General features: G+C 47.2%; 1 protein-coding gene across 3 annotated transcripts in view; it reads right to left on the reverse strand.

Annotated features, from left to right (window-relative positions):
* The window catches only part of LOC120031159 (tubulin polymerization-promoting protein), a 39765-nt gene extending 18554 nt beyond the window's left edge, over positions 1-21211 (reverse strand). The window contains exons 1-3 of one of the 3 annotated variants that reach the window (XM_038976761.1): positions 21039-21211; positions 10788-10898; positions 6200-6544 (exon numbers count right to left, since the gene is read on the reverse strand). In XM_038976761.1, coding sequence (XP_038832689.1) covers positions 6200-6544; positions 10788-10831 — 389 coding nt within the window. In that variant the 5' untranslated portion in view covers positions 10832-10898; positions 21039-21211. Of the gene's footprint in view, positions 1-6199; positions 6545-10787; positions 10899-20367; positions 20479-21038 lie in introns of those variants that run through there. The other 2 variants (XM_038976759.1, XM_038976758.1) reach the window with 2 other exon arrangements.
* Between the last annotated feature and the right edge of the window lie 968 nt (positions 21212-22179).

Below are 22179 nucleotides of genomic sequence, written 5' to 3' on the forward strand. Positions count from 1 at the left end.
CTGTACTCGAGGGCAGCAACCCCCCACAACATGACTGTTACCGAGGGCAACAACCGCCCACAACATGACTGTTACCGAGGGCAACAACCCCACAACAACATGACTGTACCCGAGGGCAACAACCCCCCACAACATGACTGTTACTGAGGGGCAACAACCCCCCACAACATGACTGTACCCGAGGGCAACAACCCCCCACAACATGACTGTACCCGAGGGCAACAACCACCCACAACATGACTGTACCCGAGGGCAACAACCCCCCACAACATGACTGTTACCGAGGGCAACAACCGCCCACAACATGACTGTTACAGAGGGCAACAACCCCCCACAACATGACTGTTACTGAGGGGCAACAACCCCCCACAACATGACTGTTACTGAGGGCAACAACCCCCCACAACATGACTGTTACTGAGGGCAACAACCCCCACAACATGACTGTTACTGAGGGGCAACAACCCCCCACAACATGACTGTTACTGAGGGCAACAACCCCCCACAACATGACTGTTACTGAGGGCAACAACCCCCCACAACATGACTGTTACTGAGGGTAACAACCCCCACAACATGACTGTTACTGAGGGTAACAACCCCCACAACATGACTGTTACTGAGGGTAACAACCCCCACAACATGACTGTTACTGAGGGGCAACAACCCCCCACAACATGACTGTTACTGAGGGCAACAACCCCCCACAACATGACTGTTACCGAGGGCAACAACCGCCCACAACATGACTGTTACCGAGGGCAACAACCGCCCACAACATGACTGTTACAGAGGGCAACAACCCCCCACAACATGACTGTTACTCAGGGCAACAACCCCCACAACATGACTGTTACTGAGGGCAACAACCCCCACAACATGACTGTTACTGAGGGGCAACAACCCCCACAACATGACTGTTACTGAGGGCAACAACCCCCACAACATGACTGTTACCGAGGGCAACAACCGCCCACAACATGACTGTTACAGAGGGCAACAACCCCCCACAACATGACTGTTACTGAGGGCAACAACCCCCCACAACATGACTGTTACTGAGGGCAACAACCCCCCACAACATGACTGTTACTGAGGGCAACAACCCCCACAACATGACTGTTACTGAGGGCAACAACCCCCACAACATGACTGTTACTGAGGGCAACAACCCCCCACAACATGACTGTTACTGAGGGCAACAACCCCCACAACATGACTGTTACTGAGGGCAACAACCCCCACAACATGACTGTTACTGAGGGCAACAACCCCCACAACATGACTGTTACTGAGGGCAACAACCCCCACAACATGACTGTTACTGAGGGCAACAACCCCCACAACATGACTGTTACTGAGGGCAACAACCCCCACAACATGACTGTTACTGAGGGCAACAACCCCCCACAACATGACTGTTACTGAGGGGCAACAACCCCCACAACATGACTGTTACTGAGGGCAACAACCCCCCACAACATGACTGTTACTGAGGGCAACAACCCCCCACAACATGACTGTTACCTGAGGGCAACAACCCCCCACAACATGACTGTTACGAGGGCAACAACCCCCCGACAACATGACTGTTACTGAGGGCAACAACCCCCACAACATGACTGTTACTGAGGGCAACAACCCCCACAACATGACTGTTACTGAGGGCAACAACCCCCCACAACATGACTGTTACTGAGGGCAACAACCCCCCACAACATGACTGTTACTGAGGGCAACAACCCCCACAACATGACTGTTACTGAGGGCAACAACCCCCCACAACATGACTGTTACTGAGGGCAACAACCCCCCACAACATGACTGTTACTGAGGGCAACAACCCCCCACAACATGACTGTTACTGAGGGCAACAACCCCCCACAACATGACTGTTACTGAGGGCAACAACCCCCACAACATGACTGTTACTGAGGGCAACAACCCCCCACAACATGACTGTTACTGAGGGCAACAACCCCCCACAACATGACTGTTACTGAGGGCAACAACCCCCCACAACATGACTGTTACTGAGGGCAACAACCCCCACAACATGACTGTTACTGAGGGGCAACAACCCCACAACAACATGACTGTTACTGAGGGGCAACAACCCCCACAACATGACTGTTACTGAGGGGCAACAACCCCCCACAACATGACTGTTACTGAGGGCAACAACCCCCCACAACATGACTGTTACTGAGGGGCAACAACCCCCACAACATGACTGTTACTGAGGGCAACAACCCCCACAACATGACTGTTACTGAGGGCAACAACCCCCACAACATGACTGTTACTGAGGGGCAACAACCCCCCACAACATGACTGTTACTGAGGGGCAACAACCCCCCACAACATGACTGTTACTGAGGGGCAACAACCCCCACAACATGACTGTTACTGAGGGCAACAACCCCCCACAACATGACTGTTACCGAGGGCAACAACCCCCCACAACATGACTGTTACCGAGGGCAACAACCGCCCACAACATGACTGTTACAGAGGGCAACAACCCCCCACAACATGACTGTTACTGAGGGGCAACAACCCCCCACAACATGACTGTTACTGAGGGCAAAAACCCCCCACAACATGACTGTTACTGAGGGCAACAACCCCCACAACATGACTGTTACTGAGGGGCAACAACCCCCCACAACATGACTGTACCCGAGGGCAACAACCCCCCACAACATGACTGTTACTGAGGGCAACAACCCCCACAACATGACTGTTACTGAGGGCAACAACCCCCCACAACATGACTGTTACTGAGGGCAACAACCCCCACAACATGACTGTTACTGAGGGTAACAACCCCCCACAACATGACTGTTACTGAGGGTAACAACCCCCACAACATGACTGTTACTGAGGGGCAACAACCCCCCACAACATGACTGTTACTGAGGGGCAACAACCCCCACAACATGACTGTTACTGAGGGCAACAACCCCCCACAACATGACTGTTACCGAGGGCAACAACCGCCCACAACATGACTGTTACAGAGGGCAACAACCCCCCACAACATGACTGTTACTGAGGGCAACAACCCCACAACAACATGACTGTTACTGAGGGGCAACAACCCCCCACAACATGACTGTTACTGAGGGCAACAACCCCCACAACATGACTGTTACTGAGGGGCAACAACCCCCCACAACATGACTGTTACTGAGGGCAACAACCCCCACAACATGACTGTTACTGAGGGCAACAACCCCCACAACATGACTGTTACTGAGGGCAACAACCCCCACAACAACATGACTGTTACTGAGGGCAACAACCCCCCACAACATGACTGTTACTGAGGGCAACAACCCCCACAACATGACTGTTACTGAGGGCAACAACCCCCCACAACATGACTGTTACAGAGGGCAACAACCCCCACAACATGACTGTTACTGAGGGCAACAACCCCCACAACATGACTGTTACCGAGGGCAACAACCCCCACAACATGACTGTTACTGAGGGCAACAACCCCCACAACATGACTGTTACTGAGGGCAACAACCCCCCACAACATGACTGTTACTGAGGGCAACAACCCCCACAACATGACTGTTACTGAGGGCAACAACCCCCACAACATGACTGTTACTGAGGGCAACAACCCCACAACATGACTGTTACTGAGGGCAACAACCCCCACAACATGACTGTTACTGAGGGCAACAACCCCCACAACATGACTGTTACTGAGGGTAACAACCCCCCACAACATGACTGTTACCGAGGGCAACAACCACCCACAACATGACTGTTACCGAGGGCAACAACCACCCACAACATGACTGTTACTGAGGGCAACAACCCCACAACATGACTGTTACTGAGGGCAACAACCCCCCACAACATGACTGTACCCGAGGGCAACAACCCCCCACAACATGACTGTACCCGAGGGCAACAACCCCCCACAACATGACTGTTACTGAGGGCAACAACCCCCACAACATGACTGTTACTGAGGGCAACAATCCCACAACATGACTGTTACTGAGGGCAACAACCCCCCACAACATGACTGTACCCGAGGGCAACAACCCCCCACAACATGACTGTACCCGAGGGCAACAACCACCCACAACATGACTGTTACTGAGGGCAACAACCCCCCACAACATGACTGTACCCGAGGGCAACAACCCCCCACAACATGACTGTTACTGAGGGCAACAACCCCCACAACATGACTGTTACCGAGGACAACAACCACCCACAACATGACTGTTACCGAGGGCAACAACCACCCACAACATGACTGTACCCGAGGGCAACAACCACCCACAACATGACTGTACCCGAGGGCAACAACCACCCACAACATGACTGTACCCGAGGGCAACAACCACCCACAACATGACTGTACCCGAGGGCAGAACAGGAGGATCGTACTATCTCTCTGTATCTGTCTGCATTACATAACTATTATATAACAGGAGGATCCTACTATCTCTCTGTATCTGTCTGCTTTACATAATTATTATATAACAGGAGGATCCTACTATCTCTCTGTATCTGTCTGCATTACATAACTATTATATAACAGGAGGATCCTACTATCTCTCTGTATCTGTCTGCATTACATAACTATTATATAACAGGAGGATCCTACTATCTCTCTGTATCTGTCTGCATTACATAACTATTATATACCAGGAGGATCCTACTATCTCTCTGTATCTGTCTGCATTACATAACTATTATATAACAGGAGGATCCTACTATCTCTCTGTATCTGTCTGCATTACATAACTATTATATACCAGGAGGATCCTACTATCTCTCTGTATCTGTCTGCATTACATAACTATTATATAACAGGAGGATCCTACTATCTCTCTGTATCTGTCTGCATTACATAACTATTATATAACAGGAGGATCCTACTATCTCTCTGTATCTGTCTGCATTACATAACTATTATATAACAGGAGGATCCTACTATCTCTCTGTATCTGTCTGCATTACATAACTATTATATAACAGGAGGATCCTACTATCTCTCTGTATCTGTCTGCTTTACATAACTATTATATAACAGGAGGATCGTACTATCTCTCTGTATCTGTCTGCATTACATAACTATTATATAACAGGAGGATCCTACTATCTCTCTGTATCTGTCTGCTTTACATAACTATTATATAACAGGAGGATCCTACTACTGGATCTCTACCAGCCTTCCCTTTATACTGAGACAACAGTTGATTCAATGAAATGCATTTCACCATTACAATGAGGATGAAAGAAACAGAAAGGAAGATAACTCCTCCTCCTCTCCTGTCATCTCCCCCTCTCCTGTCATCTCCCCCTCTCCTGGCATCTCCCCCTCTCCTGGCATCTCCCCCTTTCCTGGAATCTCCTCTCTACACTCTCCTCTACTCTCTACACTCTCCTTTACACTCTCCTCTACTCTCTACACTCTCCTCACTCTACTCTATACACCCTCCTCTCCTCACACTCTCCTCTCTACACTCCCCTCTCTACACTCTATACACTCTCCTCTCCTCTACACTCTCCTCTCCTCTACACTCTCCTCTCCTCTACACTCTCCTCTCTACACTCTCCTCTCCTCTACACTCTCCTCTCCTCTCTACACTCTCCTCTACACTCTCCTCTCCTCTACACTCTCCTCTCCTCTACACTCTCCTCTCCTCTACACTCTCTACACTCTCCTCTCCTCTACACTCTCCTCTCCTCTACACTCTCCTCTCCTCTCTACACTCTCCTCTCCTCTACACTCTCCTCTCTACACTCTCCTCTCTACACACTCTCCTCTCTACACACTCTCCTCTCTACACACTCTCCTCTCTACACACTCTCCTCTCTACACACTCTCCTCTCTACACACTCTCCTCTCTACACACTCTCCTCTCTACACACTCTCCTCTCTACACTCTCTCCTCTCTACACTCTCTACACTCTCCTCCCCTTTCCTCTCCCACCTCTCATCTCCCCTCCAATCTCCTCTCATCTCCTCTCTCCCCTCTCATCTCCTCCCATCTCCTCTCTCCCCTCTAATCCCTTCATAGTGCACTACTTTTGACCAGGGCCCATAGGGTTCTGGTCAAAAGTAGTGCACTATTTAGGGAATAGGGTGCCATTTGCGCTGCAAGATTTCTACTACACCATTTGGGACACAGCCTACTAGAAAAGATTTCCTTACTTGACTTTAGTAAAGACAATATCCACGTCCGTGAGGGTGACAGTTTTTCCGTCGATGACGCCGCAGTCCTTGCACAGCTTGGACCAGTTCTTGCCATGCATGTCCTTTCCTGTGGCACGCGTGTCGCCGTGGATGGCGAAGCGCCGGAACGACTCCTCCAGTGCGGTTATCTCCACGGGCGTCCGCGACCCTGCTCCACCCTCGCTGGTCCCGTTGGACTCGGAGGAATGCCTTTTGGAGGCCCGGTCCTTGGACTGCTGTTCGCTGGGCGGCCGCAGGGGAGTGGAGGAGATTGGAGGGTTGGAGTGCTTGGCCGTCTGAACTGTAAAATCTGCCATGCCGTCTCTGAGGAAGAGGAAAGAGACCGACACTATTAGCTGAAGAGCCAGGATGTGTGGTTTTCCTGTTTATGTGAAACAGATTTACATTCTGTACATGAGTTAAGTATGTGGAACATAATACACGTTCTGTGTCTCCTGTGTTAAACCACTGTGTTAGTACAGGTGGACTGGGACATAATACCAGCTCTGTGTCTCCTGTGTTAAACCACTGTGTTAGTACAGGTGGACTGGGACATAATAACAGCTCTGTGTCTCCTGTGTTAAACCACTGTGTTAGTACAGGTGGACTGGGACATAATACACGCTCTGTGTCTCCTGTGTTACACCACTGTGTTAGTACAGGTGGACTGGGACATAATAACAGCTCTGTGTCTCCTGTGTTACGCCACTGTGTTAGTACAGGTGGACTGGGACATAATACCAGCTCTGTGTCTCCTGTGTTAAACCACTGTGTTAGTACAGGTGGACTGGGACATAACAACAGCTCTGTGTCTCCTGTGTTAAACCACTGTGTTAGTACAGGTGGACTGGGACATAATAACAGCTCTGTGTCTCCTGTGTTAAACCACTGTGTTAGTACAGGTGGACTGGGACATAATAACAGCTCTGTGTCTCCTGTGTTACGCCACTGTGTTAGTACAGGTGGACTGGGACATAACAACAGCTCTGTGTCTCCTGTGTTACGCCACTGTGTTAGTACAGGTGGACTGGGATATAACAACAGCTCTGTGTCTCCTGTGTTACGCCACTGTGTTAGTACAGGTGGACTGGGACATAACAGGTCTGGAGCAGAAAAGGGGAATTCTCATCTTTATTGCATCATGCTGTGATCCTGACTGTAGGTGAAGGAGATGACTGTAGGCGAAGGAGATGACTGTAGGTGAAGGAGATGACTGTAGGCGAAGGAGATGACTGTAGGTCAAAGAGATGACTGTAGGCGAAGGAGATGACTGTAGGCGAAGGAGATGACTGTAGGCGAAGGAGATGACTGTAGGCGAAGGAGATGACTGTAGGTCAAAGAGATGACTGTAGGCGAAGGAGATGACTGTAGGCGAAGGAGATGACTGTATGCGAAGGAGATGACTGTAGGCGAAGGAGATGACTGTAGGCGAAGGAGATGACTGTAGGCGAAGGAGATGACTGTAGGTGCAGGAGATGACTGTAGGTCAAGGAGATGACTGTAGGTCAAGGAGATGACTGTAGGCGAAGGAGATGACTGTAGGCGAAGGAGATGACTGTAGGCGAAGGAGATGACTGTAGGTCAAGGAGATGACTGTAGGCGAAGGAGATGACTGTAGGCGAAGGAGATGACTGTAGGTCAAAGAGATGACTGTAGGCGAAGGAGATGACTGTAGGTCAAAGAGATGACTGTAGGCGAAGGAGATGACTGTAGGCGAAGGAGATGACTGTAGGCGAAGGAGATGACTGTAGGCGAAGGAGATGACTGTAGGCGAAGGAGATGACTGTAGGCGAAGGAGATGACTGTAGGCGAAGGAGATGACTGTAGGTCAAAGAGATGACTGTAGGCGAAGGAGATGACTGTAGGTGAAGGAGATGACTGTAGGCGAAGGAGATGACTGTAGGCGAAGGAGATGACTGTAGGTCAAAGAGATGACTGTAGGCGAAGGAGATGACTGTAGGCGAAGGAGATGACTGTAGGCGAAGGAGATGACTGTAGGCGAAGGAGATGACTGTAGGTCAAAGAGATGACTGTAGGCGAAGGAGATGACTGTAGGTCAAAGAGATGACTGTAGGCGAAGGAGATGACTGTAGGCGAAGGAGATGACTGTAGGTCAAAGAGATGACTGTAGGCGAAGGAGATGACTGTAGGTCAAAGAGATGACTGTAGGTGAAGGAGATGACTGTAGGTCAAAGAGATGACTGTAGGCGAAGGAGATGACTGTAGGTCAAAGAGATGACTGTAGGCGAAGGAGATGACTGTAGGTCAAAGAGATGACTGTAGGCGAAGGAGATGACTGTAGGCGAAGGAGATGACTGTAGGCGAAGGAGATGACTGTAGGCGAAGGAGATGACTGTATGCGAAGGAGATGACTGTAGGCGAAGGAGATGACTGTAGGCGAAGGAGATGACTGTAGGCGAAGGAGATGACTGTAGGCGAAGGAGATGACTGTAGGCGAAGGAGATGACTGTAGGCGAAAGAGATGACTGTAGGCGAAGGAGATGACTGTAGGCGAAGGAGATGACTGTAGGCGAAGGAGATGACTGTAGGTCAAAGAGATGACTGTAGGCGAAGGAGATGACTGTAGGTCAAAGAGATGACTGTAGGTCAAAGAGATGACTGTAGGCGAAGGAGATGACTGTAGGTCAAAGAGATGACTGTAGGCGAAGGAGATGACTGTAGGTCAAAGAGATGACTGTAGGCGAAGGAGATGACTGTAGGCGAAGGAGATGACTGTAGGCGAAGGAGATGACTGTAGGTCAAAGAGATGACTGTAAGCGAAGGAGATGACTGTAGGCGAAGGAGATGACTGTAGGCGAAGGAGATGACTGTAGGCGAAGGAGATGACTGTAGGCGAAGGAGATGACTGTAGGTCAAAGAGATAACTGTAGGCGAAGGAGATGACTGTAGGTCAAAGAGATGACTGTAGGCGAAGGAGATGACTGTAGGTCAAAGAGATGACTGTAGGCGAAGGAGATGACTGTAGGCGAAGGAGATGACTGTAGGCGAAGGAGATGACTGTAGGTGCAGGAGATGACTGTAGGTGCAGGAGATGACTGTAGGTGCAGGAGATGACTGTAGGTGCAGGAGATGACTGTAGGCGAAGGAGATGACTGTAGGTCAAAGAGATGACTGTAGGTCAAAGAGATGACTGTAGGCGAAGGAGATGACTGTAGGCGAAGGAGATGACTGTGGTCGAAGGAGATGACTGTAGGTGAAGGAGATGACTGTAGGCGAAGGAGATGACTGTAGGTCAAAGAGATGACTGTAGGCGAAGGAGATGACTGTAGGCGAAGGAGATGACTGTAGGCGAAGGAGATGACTGTAGGCGAAGGAGATGACTGTAGGCGAAGGAGATGACTGTAGGTCAAAGAGATGACTATAGGCGAAGGAGATGACTGTAGGTCAAGGAGATGACTGTAGGCGAAGGAGATGACTGTAGGCGAAAGAGATGACTGTAGGCGAAGGAGATGACTGTAGGTCAAAGAGATGACTGTAGGCGAAGGAGATGACTGTAGGCGAAGGAGATGACTGTAGGCGAAGGAGATGACTGTAGGCGAAGGAGATGACTGTAGGTCAAAGAGATGACTGTAGGCGAAGGAGATGACTGTAGGCGAAGGAGATGACTGTAGGCGAAGGAGATGACTGTAGGCGAAGGAGATGACTGTAGGCGAAGGAGATGACTGTAGGCGAAGGAGATGACTGTAGGCGAAGGAGATGACTGTAGGTGAAGGAGATGACTGTAGGTCAAAGAGATGACTGTAGGTCAAAGAGATGACTGTAGGTGCAGGAGATGACTGTAGGCGAAGGAGATGACTGTAGGTGAAGGAGATGACTGTAGGTGAAGGAGATGACTGTAGGTGCAGGAGATGACTGTAGGGGCAGCTCTAATCTTGTTCGTCAGACCCTACGGGTCATGCACTATGTAGAGAATAGGGTCCCATTTTGGACAAGGGCTTAGCCTGGGGACAATATTAATACAGCTGTACAGACAGCCGTAGTGGTTTGACTTGGGTCCTCTGTGAAAACACACCGTCTCTAACACAAGGCTTGTTTCATTGGCTCTGGTTCTCTCTCTCACCGCTAACTCAGTGTGCTAGCTGGAGGCTGGAGGCAGAGCTTTAGCTCAGCTAGTTGTCAGTGGTGTGAGCCCAGGCTGACTTAGCTCAGCTAGTTGTCAGTGGTGTGAGCCCAGGCTGACTGTGAATGGGCAGATGTCGTAAGTTTTCTGGCACGGAGGTGATGATTATTAATAGATCTCTGGTATTCAAGAGCAGAGCCATGGTAGTGCCAGGAGAGCAGACTGACAGTCAGGCCGGCACACACACCACACACACACACCACACACACACACACACACACACACACACACACACACACACACACACACACACACACACACACACACACACACACACACAGCCAGTATTTCTACTGTTTCAAACCGCTGTGTTTCACTGTGATCGTGAGGTCATAGAACAGTTTAAAGAGAGGCAGACTGATTGAAGAAATGTTGGCCATTGATGTCGATACAACAGCATATTCAGAGACATCCATGACTTATTACCTTAGTTCAGCCAGCTTTGGGTCAGCCAGCTTTGGGTCAGCCATGGCGCTGCAGTAGTTGGTTTCCCCCTCTACACTGCTTGGAGTAGGTGACTCTCTTAGTTTCTTTGTGCTGTGAAAAATATTCAATGAACATTGTAAGTGACTGATGTTCACAGTCTTTCTCTCTCTCTGTGTGTGTGTGTGTGTGTGTGTGTGTGTGTGTGTGTGTGTGTGTGTGTGTGTGTGTGTGTGTGAACAAGAACGAAAGTGGAACAAGTGATAGGCCATTGTTCATCAAAGTCTGAAAGCAAAGTGCAAAGTACAGGACTGTGAGTGCTCCTACTTTCACATTGTGAGTCCTTCAGACTTATTAATCACCCTTCTTCTACTGTCCACATATTTATGACCCATCCAGTGATAACAACCGCGTCCCAAACGGCACCCTATATAGGGTACTACTTACCCATAAGGCTCTGGTCAAAAGTAGTGCACTATATAGGGAATAGGGTGCCATTTGGGATGAAAACATTTCATTATGTACTTGGCACCAAATCCAAAGCACTAAACTAGTAATAGCATGTCAATACGAATAACACCTTATAGTGTAACCTAAATACTTATAGTTTAGATGAAAAACAAATACATACCGTATAGTTCAGTAATCAGTATTGTATTTAAAACCCTAACAGACAACAAAGTCATGTCCTGCCACAGCTGTCTTACCTCCTGTTTCTCATTTCTTCAACCCAACTGATAAAACCTGACTGCCTTCCTTTTTAAAGGCTGGCTATAGCCGAGCCCCTCTCCTGTTAAGGGCTTGTTTTACAACACTCTTTCTCTGGCTATGTCCCAAAAGTAATGCACTATATAGAACAGGGTGCCGTTTGGGACCCAGCCTCTCTCTCCAGATGCTTTCAGTCAGTCTGAGGAGCAGGAGCCCTCTTCAAACACATCATAGTCATCCCCATGTGTGTCTACACACAGCAAGACAAGCGGCATTCAGATAAACACGGCATAAAACACACTCCTGGATCACAGATCACATCTACATTAATAAAGACACACACATAAAGATTTTAAAAGATTTAACCAATGACAGGTATCAGATTTTCAACAAAGCTCTGTTTTAGGAAGATACTGACGACTTCCTGATAATGTTGTACCACTGAAGTAAATAAGGACTGTGCTCACCAAGTCGTTCCCATGGTGAACTACAGTAACCACTCAGCAGCCTCGCAGAACCCGTGTTGCCATGGCAAAGTACACCACAGCAAAGAGCCCCCCCCCCCCCGACACACGCAGCTTGTCAGTTCTGACTGCTCCCAGAGAGCAGTTCTGTTATCTATCTAGAGATCCGGAATACAGACAGACAACCTTTATATTCCAGAAGATTTAAATCTATAACTCCTTCTCCAACTGATTTCAACTGTCACTCTAATTTTCAAAAATATAGAGGAGTGAAGACTGGATAGTTGCTGTCATTCAATGCACCCCCAGCCCCCTTCAGCACTACATGGGTGGTACAGCACCATGGGTGGCAGAAAAGGGGTTTGTTTACAAGACACAGCTACAAATCAACCACATAAATGAACTCTAAGTACAGAAAACCCCAGATGGACCCTGAGTAAGGGCATTATGTTTCACAGGTCCATTCTTACAGGGAAAACAAGCCATTATTAATGTCTATCAATCATGTCATTGAGAACGAGGGACACTGGGGAGCCATTGTGACAGCACTGTGACAGCTCTGTCTGGCTCTGAGTCCCATGGCCGTCTCTTCACACATACACACATGGTGGGTGACGTCGCTGGGTGCTACCGTTGGTGTTCGGGGCGTTGAGGTGGTGGCATGGGTCGTCCAGGACTCTGGCCAATACAGTATCCCAAATGCCACCCTATTCCCTATATAGTGCATGACTTAGTGTTGACTAGGGCCAATAGAGCTCTGGTCTAAAGTAGTGCACTATATATGATATAGGGTGACTTTTGGGACTTGTTAAGTTAACTGTTATAGCTCTAACTTATAGCTCTAACTTGGTAAGTATTTAAACAGTTACCCGTGAAACCTAAACAGATCTAGTGACCGACCTTTCAACTACTGAACTCCCAACGTCAGGAATAAACAAAGAACTGTATTATAGAGTACACAAAGAGTTTAACAGCTTCTCCCTTCCACAAATGAATAAAAACAGTGATACGACCAAGCATTTCTCTACACTCGCAATAACATCTGCTAAATATGTGTATATGACCAATCAAATGTGATTTGATATCACAACACTGCAGCTTCTAGTGTACAGGACCTTGGATGATCTATGTGAAATTTTCACACAATCTTGTTTCAGCTTGTATCCTGCCAAACAAGATTTTCCCAGCAAATTCACTCCACTTTCTCTGGAACCTTCTACATGTACTGACAGACTTGACTGCCCTCTGTGCACATACTCGTGTTTGGGGAAGCCTTAGTCTGTTTATTTACTGTGACACCCTCATCCCTACGATAGAGTGCTCTGTGACACCCTCATCCCTACGATAGAGTGCTCTGTGACACCCTCATCCCTACGATAGAGTGCTCTGTGGCACCCTCATCCCTACTATAGAGTGCTCTGTGGTACCCTCATCCCTACTATAGAGTGCTCTGTGGCACCCTCATCCCTACTATAGAGTGCTCTGTGGCACCCTCATCCCTACGATAGAGTGCTCTGTGACACCCTCATCCCTACGATAGAGTGCTCTGTGACACCCTCATCCCTACGATAGAGTGCTCTGTGGCACCCTCATCCCTACGATAGAGTGCTCTGTGGCACCCTCATCCCTACGATAGAGTGCTCTGTGGTACCCTCATCCCTACTATAGAGTGCTCTGTGACACCCTCATCCCTACGATAGAGTGCTCTGTGACACCCTCATCCCTACGATAGAGTGCTCTGTGGTACCCTCATCCCTACGATAGAGTGCTCCGTGGCACCCTCATCCCTACGATAGAGTGCTCCGTGACACCCTCATCCCTACGATAGAGTGCTCCGTGACACCCTCATCCCTACTATAGAGTGCTCCGTGACACCCTCATCCCTACGATAGAGTGCTCCGTGACACCCTCATCCCTACGATAGAGTGCTCTGTGACACCCTCATCCCTACGATAGAGTGCTCTGTGACACCCTCATCCCTACGATAGAGTGCTCTGTGACACCCTCATCCCTACGATAGAGTGCTCTGTGACACCCTCATCCCTACGATAGAGTGCTCTGTGGTACCCTCATCCCTACTATAGAGTGCTCTGTGACACCCTCATCCCTACGATAGAGTGCTCTGTGGTACCCTCATCCCTACGATAGAGTGCTCCGTGACACCCTCATCCCTACAATAGAGTGCTCTGTGACACCCTCATCCCTACTATAGAGTGCTCTGTGACACCCTCATCCCTACGATAGAGTGCTCTGTGACACCCTCATCCCTACGATAGAGTGCTCTGTGACACCCTCATCCCTACAATAGAGTGCTCTGTGACACCCTCATCCCTACAATAGAGTGCTCTGTGACACCCTCATCCCTACAATAGAGTGCTCCGTGACACCCTCATCCCTACGATAGAGTGCTCCGTGACACTGTCATCCCAACGATAGAGTGATCCGTGACACCCTCATCCCTACGATAGAGTGCTCTGTGGTACCCTCATCCCTACTATAGAGTGCTCTGTGACACCCTCATCCGTACGATAGAGTGCTCTGTGGTACCCTCATCCCTACGATAGAGTGCTCCGTGACACCCTCATCCCTACAATAGAGTGCTCTGTGACACCCTCATCCCTACTATAGAGTGCTCTGTGACACCCTCATCCCTACGATAGAGTGCTCTGTGACACCCTCATCCCTACGATAGAGTGCTCTGTGACACCCTCATCCCTACAATAGAGTGCTCTGTGACACCCTCATCCCTACAATAGAGTGCTCTGTGACACCCTCATCCCTACAATAGAGTGCTCCGTGACACCCTCATCCCTACAATAGAGTGCTCCGTGACACCCTCATCCCTACGATAGAGTGCTCTGTGACACCCTCATCCCTACGATAGAGTGCTCTGTGACACCCTCATCCCTACGATAGAGTGCTCCGTGACACCCTCATCCCTACGATAGAGTGCTCTGTGACACACTTTGTGCCCTGACGACTACAGCAAAATCGATCTGGAACAAAGGAATCTTTTCACACTTGTTTTATAGTCAGTGAAGTCTCAAGTGTTCAACTGCCACAGTCTTCTACACAGCCAGGCTCCTCAAAAACCCATCACGTTCAAGACTACGGACAATAGAGAGGCTAGTGAGAGAGGATCCCAACTGACACCCTATATAGTGCACTACTTATTGGGGCTCTGGTCTAAAGTCGTGCACTATGTAGGGAATAGGGTGCCATTAGGGAAACACACAAAGAGTTAATTCAGTCTACAAAACCCTCATGTTAACAATTAAGACGGGATGGTGTGGAAAATATAAAGCAGGGAATGTAGTTTGGTACTTTTACATGGGTAGTTTTTCCATGCATTGTGTCTATTGAAGATGCAATATGCAGAAACCACTCTGCCATTTCCTCGTTGCTAAAATTCTAATAGCTCAGCTAATTTCAGTTTATGTGGCAAAACAAGCTAGTGTAGAGAATCATTGTACCCTCTAAACCACTGTGAAATGTATTTTCAATAACCAAAAATATTGTATTTTCAGCTGTTTGAAACCAAAACCTACAGTAAAAGACGCAAAAACTAGAAGTTAAGAAGGTGAAGCTCACATAGAACAAATCTACCGCTTCTTAGACCTGCTTTCAATAAGCATGACAGATCTATAACCCACATTTCTATGTGAATTTGGTCAGGTCACCCAAAAAGGAACATTTTGCAGCTTTAAGTCTCATTTAGTCCATGGCTGTGAATACAGAATATATTATTACCTTACATTTTAGTAAACATGTTATGATTGGATGATCGTATGATTGATGATGATTGGATTACAGTGATGAATATATTACATCAATTACAACTGTTGGAAATGACAGTTGGTGTGGCTTGGATCTAATAGAGGATTTCATTACTGCATATGAAAGGTTAATTACCATGGCATTAACCAGGCACTGGGCATAGTAACCCCCCAACAGTGTGGAGTGTAGTCCATACTGACACATTGGCCAGATAGAAGACCGTACTACAGACTCTCTTAGGCCTGCCTGTTTGCTGTCCCACTACAAAGGAAAAAAGCCATTTGTTTAAGTCCAGATCTCAAGAGATAAATCTGTGACTGGATGACTGCCTGCTTACATATACTCTCCTTCTGGCCATGCATTGCTGCTTACAGATGACTGCTTTACTATAGAAATTGGCCCATTTTGAACTCTGGTATTAATAGCAACACAACATGGTCAGAACATTCTATCTGTTCTGAAGAGAGGGGGAATCGTCAGCACAAGACAATAAGCAGACAGCCAATCGTAAAAATGATGAGAATACCACATACTTAACAACTTGAGGTGTGTGTGTGTGTGTGTGTGTGTGTGTGTGTGTGTGTGTGTGTGTGTGTGTGTGTGTGTGTGTGTGTGTGTGTGTGTGTGTGTGTGTGTGTGTGTGTGTGAGCGAGTACATGTTTGCTTGTGAGCGGGCACTCGTGTGTTCATTCATTCAAGCATTCGTATGAGTGCCTGTGTGTGTGTTTGTGTGTCACTTCCTGACTGGGCATGCCGTGGTGAACCCATCTGCTCTCCATCTAGATCAGTCCCAGCCAGCCAACTGCTCTTGAATGTGGCCTTGTCAGCCAATCAGAACAGAATGTGTGGTACAATGCCACCATGACCCCTAGTCTACCCAGTTCTATAGCACCATGACCCCTAGTCTACCCAGTTCTATAGCACCATGACCCCTAGTCTACCCAGTTCTATACCACCATGACCCCTAGTCTACACAGTTCTATATCACCATGACTGACCCCTAGTCTACCCAGCTCTATCACCATGACCCCTAGTCGACCCAGTTCTATACCAAAATGACCCCTAGTCTACCCAGTTCTATACCACCATGACCCCTAGTCTACCCAGTTCTATACCACCATGACCCCTAGTCTACCCAGTTCTATACCACCATGACCCCTAGTCTACCCAGTTCTATACCACCATGACCCCTAGTCTACCCAGTTCTATACCACCATGACCCCTAGTCTACCCAGTTCTATACCACCATGACCCCTAGTCTACCCAGTTTTATACCACCATGACCCCTAGTCTACCCAGTTCTATATGGTCCCAGATCATTATGTGGCAGCCTGGTCCCAGATCATTATGTGGTAGCCTGGTCCCAGATCATTATGTGGCAGCCTGGTCCCAGATCATTATGTGGTAGCCTGGTCCCAGATCATTATGTGGCAGCCTGGTCCCAGATCATTATGTGGTATTCTGGTCCCAGATCATTATGTGGTAGCCTGGTCCCAGATCATTATGGGGTAGCCTGGTCCCAGATCATTATGGGGTAGTCTGGTCCCAGATCATTATGGGGTAGCCTGGTCCCAGCTCTAACTAGCATTGCCAATCCCATACATAAAGCAACATAGATCTGGGCCCAGGCTACATTGACCGAAGGCTAAAAACACACTATCCTGAGTCTGTCAGTCTTCACTAGAGCACCAGCACTCAGAGTCCCAGTCCGCCATTGCACCACTGACCACTGACCCGAGTCCACCAGTCAGACAACAACTCTTCCCTGTGTATACAGCTCTACCAAACCTCTCTACCACACCCAGGTAGTCAGTCTGCCATGGTGACACTCTTAGTCACCCAGTCTTGCCCAGGGCTCTACGCTGGCCTTTTTAACAAGGACCATGTGTGCAACCTAAATGTATGCTCACACAAATATGAGGCAATAAAGCTAGAATCCTTAATTTTTCTAAATTAAAATTCCAGGTCACACAGCAAAATATTTAGGCGCATCAGGCTCCCCTCCATCCATCCATCTATCCCAGAGTACATTACACCATCACCCCCCTCCCCTCCATCCATCCATCTATCCCAGAGTGCATTACACCATCACCCCCCTCCCCTCCATCCATCCATCCATCTATCCCAGAGTGCATTACACCATCACCCCCCTCCCCTCCATCCATCCATCTATCCCAGAGTGCATTACACCATCACCCCCCTCCCCTCCATCCATCCATCTATCCCAGAGTGCATTACACCATCACCCTACTGCCCCATGGGTCTGAAGTCACTCACTGTTGTTGGTCTATGTCTCTTGCTGCAGTTTGTTAGGGCTGGGAATTGCCAGGGACCTCACAATATGATTTTATCACCATACTTAGGTGCCGACTGCGTTCTCATGATTACATACATATTGGGATTCTATACTGCGATTTGATTGGGATTTGATGTTCCAGACATATTGCTCACCATATGTATTCTGCAGAGAGACAAGAGAGCCATGAGAAAAGTAGTTTTGATCAGTTAGGGAAATTAAAGTGCTGAAAACATGTTGGCTCACTATTGAAGAAGAAGATGGAGAACAAGCTATAGGAGTAAAAATACTGGCGTTTTGGCTCAGGTCCAGCCGACTAGCGCTAGCTAACGCCACCTACAGTAATAAACAAAAGTAAATATTTTTTACAAATCGATACTTGGAGTCAAATATCGATATAATATCGTCTAAAAATAATATTGCAAAGTGTAACTTGATTTCTTCCCCGTCACTAGAGTTAGTTTGTGTCTCCCTCCCCCCCTCCATCCCCCCTCTGGTGTCAGACACAAATGTATTGTGCTTCAGAAACAATATGTTACACTTTATCTCTGCTCAGTTCTTATTGTGGTCATAACAACGAGCCATATTAAGATACAAGGCAGAGTAATGAAAGAGAGGTTTCTTATGCAACCCCATTGGCTGAATGATCCCAATGAGAGCAGCAGTGGTCCTGTCTGTCATGGAGAGAGGCCTGGGCTGTGGCTCAAATGCTACCTTATTCCCTATGCAGTACACTACATGGGCTCTGGTCAAAAGTAGTGCACTATATAGGGAATAGGGTGCCATTTGGGATGTGCAGCCCTGTTCATCCGACAGCACTGAGTGGAAGGTGTTGAACTTCAACAGGAATGCAGAACAAAGCGGATTCCCTTTGACATACTACTGTACACACCCGTCAATTGTGGAAACTGTAACCACATCTTTTCATTGATATCACTCGGCTGGGAGAGGCAAAGTTTAACATTTTAAAAAATAAAAAAAATAAAAAAAATAAAAAAAATGTAGCGGGCTGATTAGATACAGACAGCGTCCTCTAATTACTAATCATCAGTGACACCAACAATTACCTGAATGATTTAACAGGACTAAAAGAGCTGAATTTCTCTTTCCTTTTTTACATTTTTGTGGACAAAAGAGTGGGGAGTTTTCTCATGTTGGACAGTGGTGAAAGGTAGGAGAGCGCATGCTTAAAGAGCAGCCGTCCGGATTCAAACCCATGCTGACAGCGGTACATCGTACATCGTACATGTGCTTCAGAGAATGCGGCTTAAAGCTTAGACTACTAGACCACCCCTTCAGCTTTTTTCACTGACCATGCAGACAACACATTTTGATAATGTGTCTTTTTACCAAAAACATAACCTTTCATAAGTCCACCCTGTCCTTAATATGAACTAATGGAACAACAAAACAGACTCATTTACATCGTGAGGGTAATTATTTATGACTGGATCCAGTGGCTCTCGGACCAGAGTGCACTGCAACCTAGAGCCAAGAGAGAAATCTGGGGCATAGACAGTGGATGACTGCGTTCTCTCCTCATGCGTACCTAATACAACATATGGTGATAAACAAGGCTAACGCACATGTAAAGCAGAAGTGCTATGAACAACATACTGGGCCATTTATTTGTAGAATCTGACCTACGTTTGCAATTAGGTCAACGTTTTAATTACAGTAGGGCTTTACTTATATACTGCTTGAGTCCGACAAAAGCAAAGACTGATTGGCAAATGCTCTCATTTAACTCTCTGACTGTGAAACACTTGATACTGTATGTAAGCCCAACGCATGTAGTGCTGCCTGCCAAGCATCGGTCATTCCCATTAACATACATGACCATATCATCAGCCACACTACCATATCATCAGCCACACTACCATATCATCAGCCACACTACCATATCATCAGCCACACACCCATATCATCAGCCACACACCCATATCATCAGCCACACACCCATATCATCAGCCACACACCCATATCATCAGCCACACACCCATATCATCAGCCACACACCCATATCATCAGCCACACTACCATATCATCATGTTACAAGATATAGATAGAATCTTTGACGCAATAAAATCGACGTACGCCTAAAGAGTACAGAAACAGAATATACAAGGAAGAGAACTGGGTAAATGGGCTTCATGCATCCTTACGGTACTTTGTATGTATGAGAATATTATCATTCCAAAAAGGCTTCCTTTAGCTATTTTCCCTTCTAGGTTGTCCAGGCGACATGATGTAATAATCATGTATTAGAAAGCAGCGCAGGGTTCGATACAAAGGATCTGTCCATGGTTTCAAGAGGATCTCCTATGTCATTACGGACCTTGACCTCTTGACAGAGGTAGTAGGGAGAAGGTAACAACAACACGTGGAAAACGACGGGAGAACAAACGACATAGACTATACTATGGTTGTTTAAGTTGACAGTACGGAAGTTGTGTAATGCAGTATGAGCATGTTTCATGCGCGAGATTGGTTACATAAACTTGCAAACGTGCAGAGATTCATGGTCCAGTAGTGGTCTCTGGAATAGTCCACAGTGGCACGTGATCATTGTTATTGTGACCATGCACAGGCTGCAGTCGCCGCTCTTCTATTGCCACTTGCCAGTGCATAACGCAATACCTGGCAATACATTGAATATGCGTATACACTATTGACAGCGTCTACAATTCAGTAAACGATAGTAATTCAGTAAACGAATTCTAGAACCAAACGGCGTAAAAGACCAGTGCTTTCAAATGAGGGAAAAACGAAAGCATATTTGACAATCAAGCGACTTCCTGCATATAAATGCACAACATAATTTAGTGTGCAATGAAATATTGAAATACATTTACATTTATAGCTATCAATTTGCAAATTTATAAAAAGACATTGAACCGACTGTGTCAGTGTCAAAATAAACGCACACCAAAACAAATAAACTGTCAACATCAATAGCTGTTCTTTTGCCAAAAACATGTAACCACATCTGTAAAATAACAAATTTACCTGATATCTCAATCCTTCTCCAATCCACTGTTCTTTGTTGTCAATTCCACAAAATCATAACTGCACGTCGAGGAATGTTGGAGGTTGAAAGAACGTTGCCAACACTATATTCTCCCGCTATATAGAATCTCAAATGCCTGTCTGCTGTTCGCCTCCCAGAAAGAAATGCGGGGAGAAATCCAGGCCACTGATTGGCTGCAGCTCTCCTACCGCTCGTGTTAACGTCAATCTATTCTCATGAAGGTGATGGAGAACGTTGTTTTGTTTTATCCATAATAGGATAAGTGAATTCCTTCCGTTCCATGGGAATCTCTGTTCTGCCATGCTCTTTTGCAGTATGGCGTATTCGGGGGCTTCTAAACCATCTATCAAAGGTTAGACCAGCCAGTCAGGTGATTGTACTTTCATCTGTATTAGCTGCTGCTATTCAATCAGTTGTACTCCCATCCAATAACGTAATAATTCACAATATACATTCTGAGTGAAATGTATTCCACAATAAAGAGAGTACAGGCAGAGTGAGAAAGCAGTAGCCCATCACTAAGGTCCAAGGTCAAAGGCCATGGCATGTATATAAAAAGATGAGAAAATAAAAACATATTTTCTCCAGGAAATGCACCCTGGCTCTAGTCCGGGTACAGGATGTCTTGTTGCTGGTCAACACATGGCCTGTGGGATTCTCTCTCTAGGGAAAGAAGATTTCCCTCAAAGATACAGTAGAGGCAATTTGCATCCAAAATGGCACCCTATTCTTTAGTACACTACTGTTAACCAGGGCATATAGTGTGTCATTTGGGATGCACCCTCTCTCTAGGGAAATAAGATATTCCCTCAAAGATAGGACAGAACCCTCTCCTTCCTTCAACGTCAACACTTCTGCTTGGAATGCACATGGGACTTAAAATCAAAGTCTCAAAGTCTCTGTAATGGTATCACTCTGCCCCCATCTAACCTCTGTGGGTCATTTGATTTCTAGGTATGGTTAATTCTCTGATCTTGTCCACTCATGGCATAGACCTCTTTAAAGGGTTATACAACTAGTGGTAATGATTTAACATGTAGACCTGGAGATTATATAACGCAGTGTCCACTGAGGCCAGGCAGGCTGGCGGTGAAACGGCACCAGAGGAGGCTGGTGAGA

This window comes from Salvelinus namaycush, chromosome 37, assembly GCF_016432855.1.
Source record: "Salvelinus namaycush isolate Seneca chromosome 37, SaNama_1.0, whole genome shotgun sequence".
In the NCBI taxonomy this organism is placed as follows: Eukaryota; Metazoa; Chordata; class Actinopteri; order Salmoniformes; family Salmonidae; genus Salvelinus; species Salvelinus namaycush.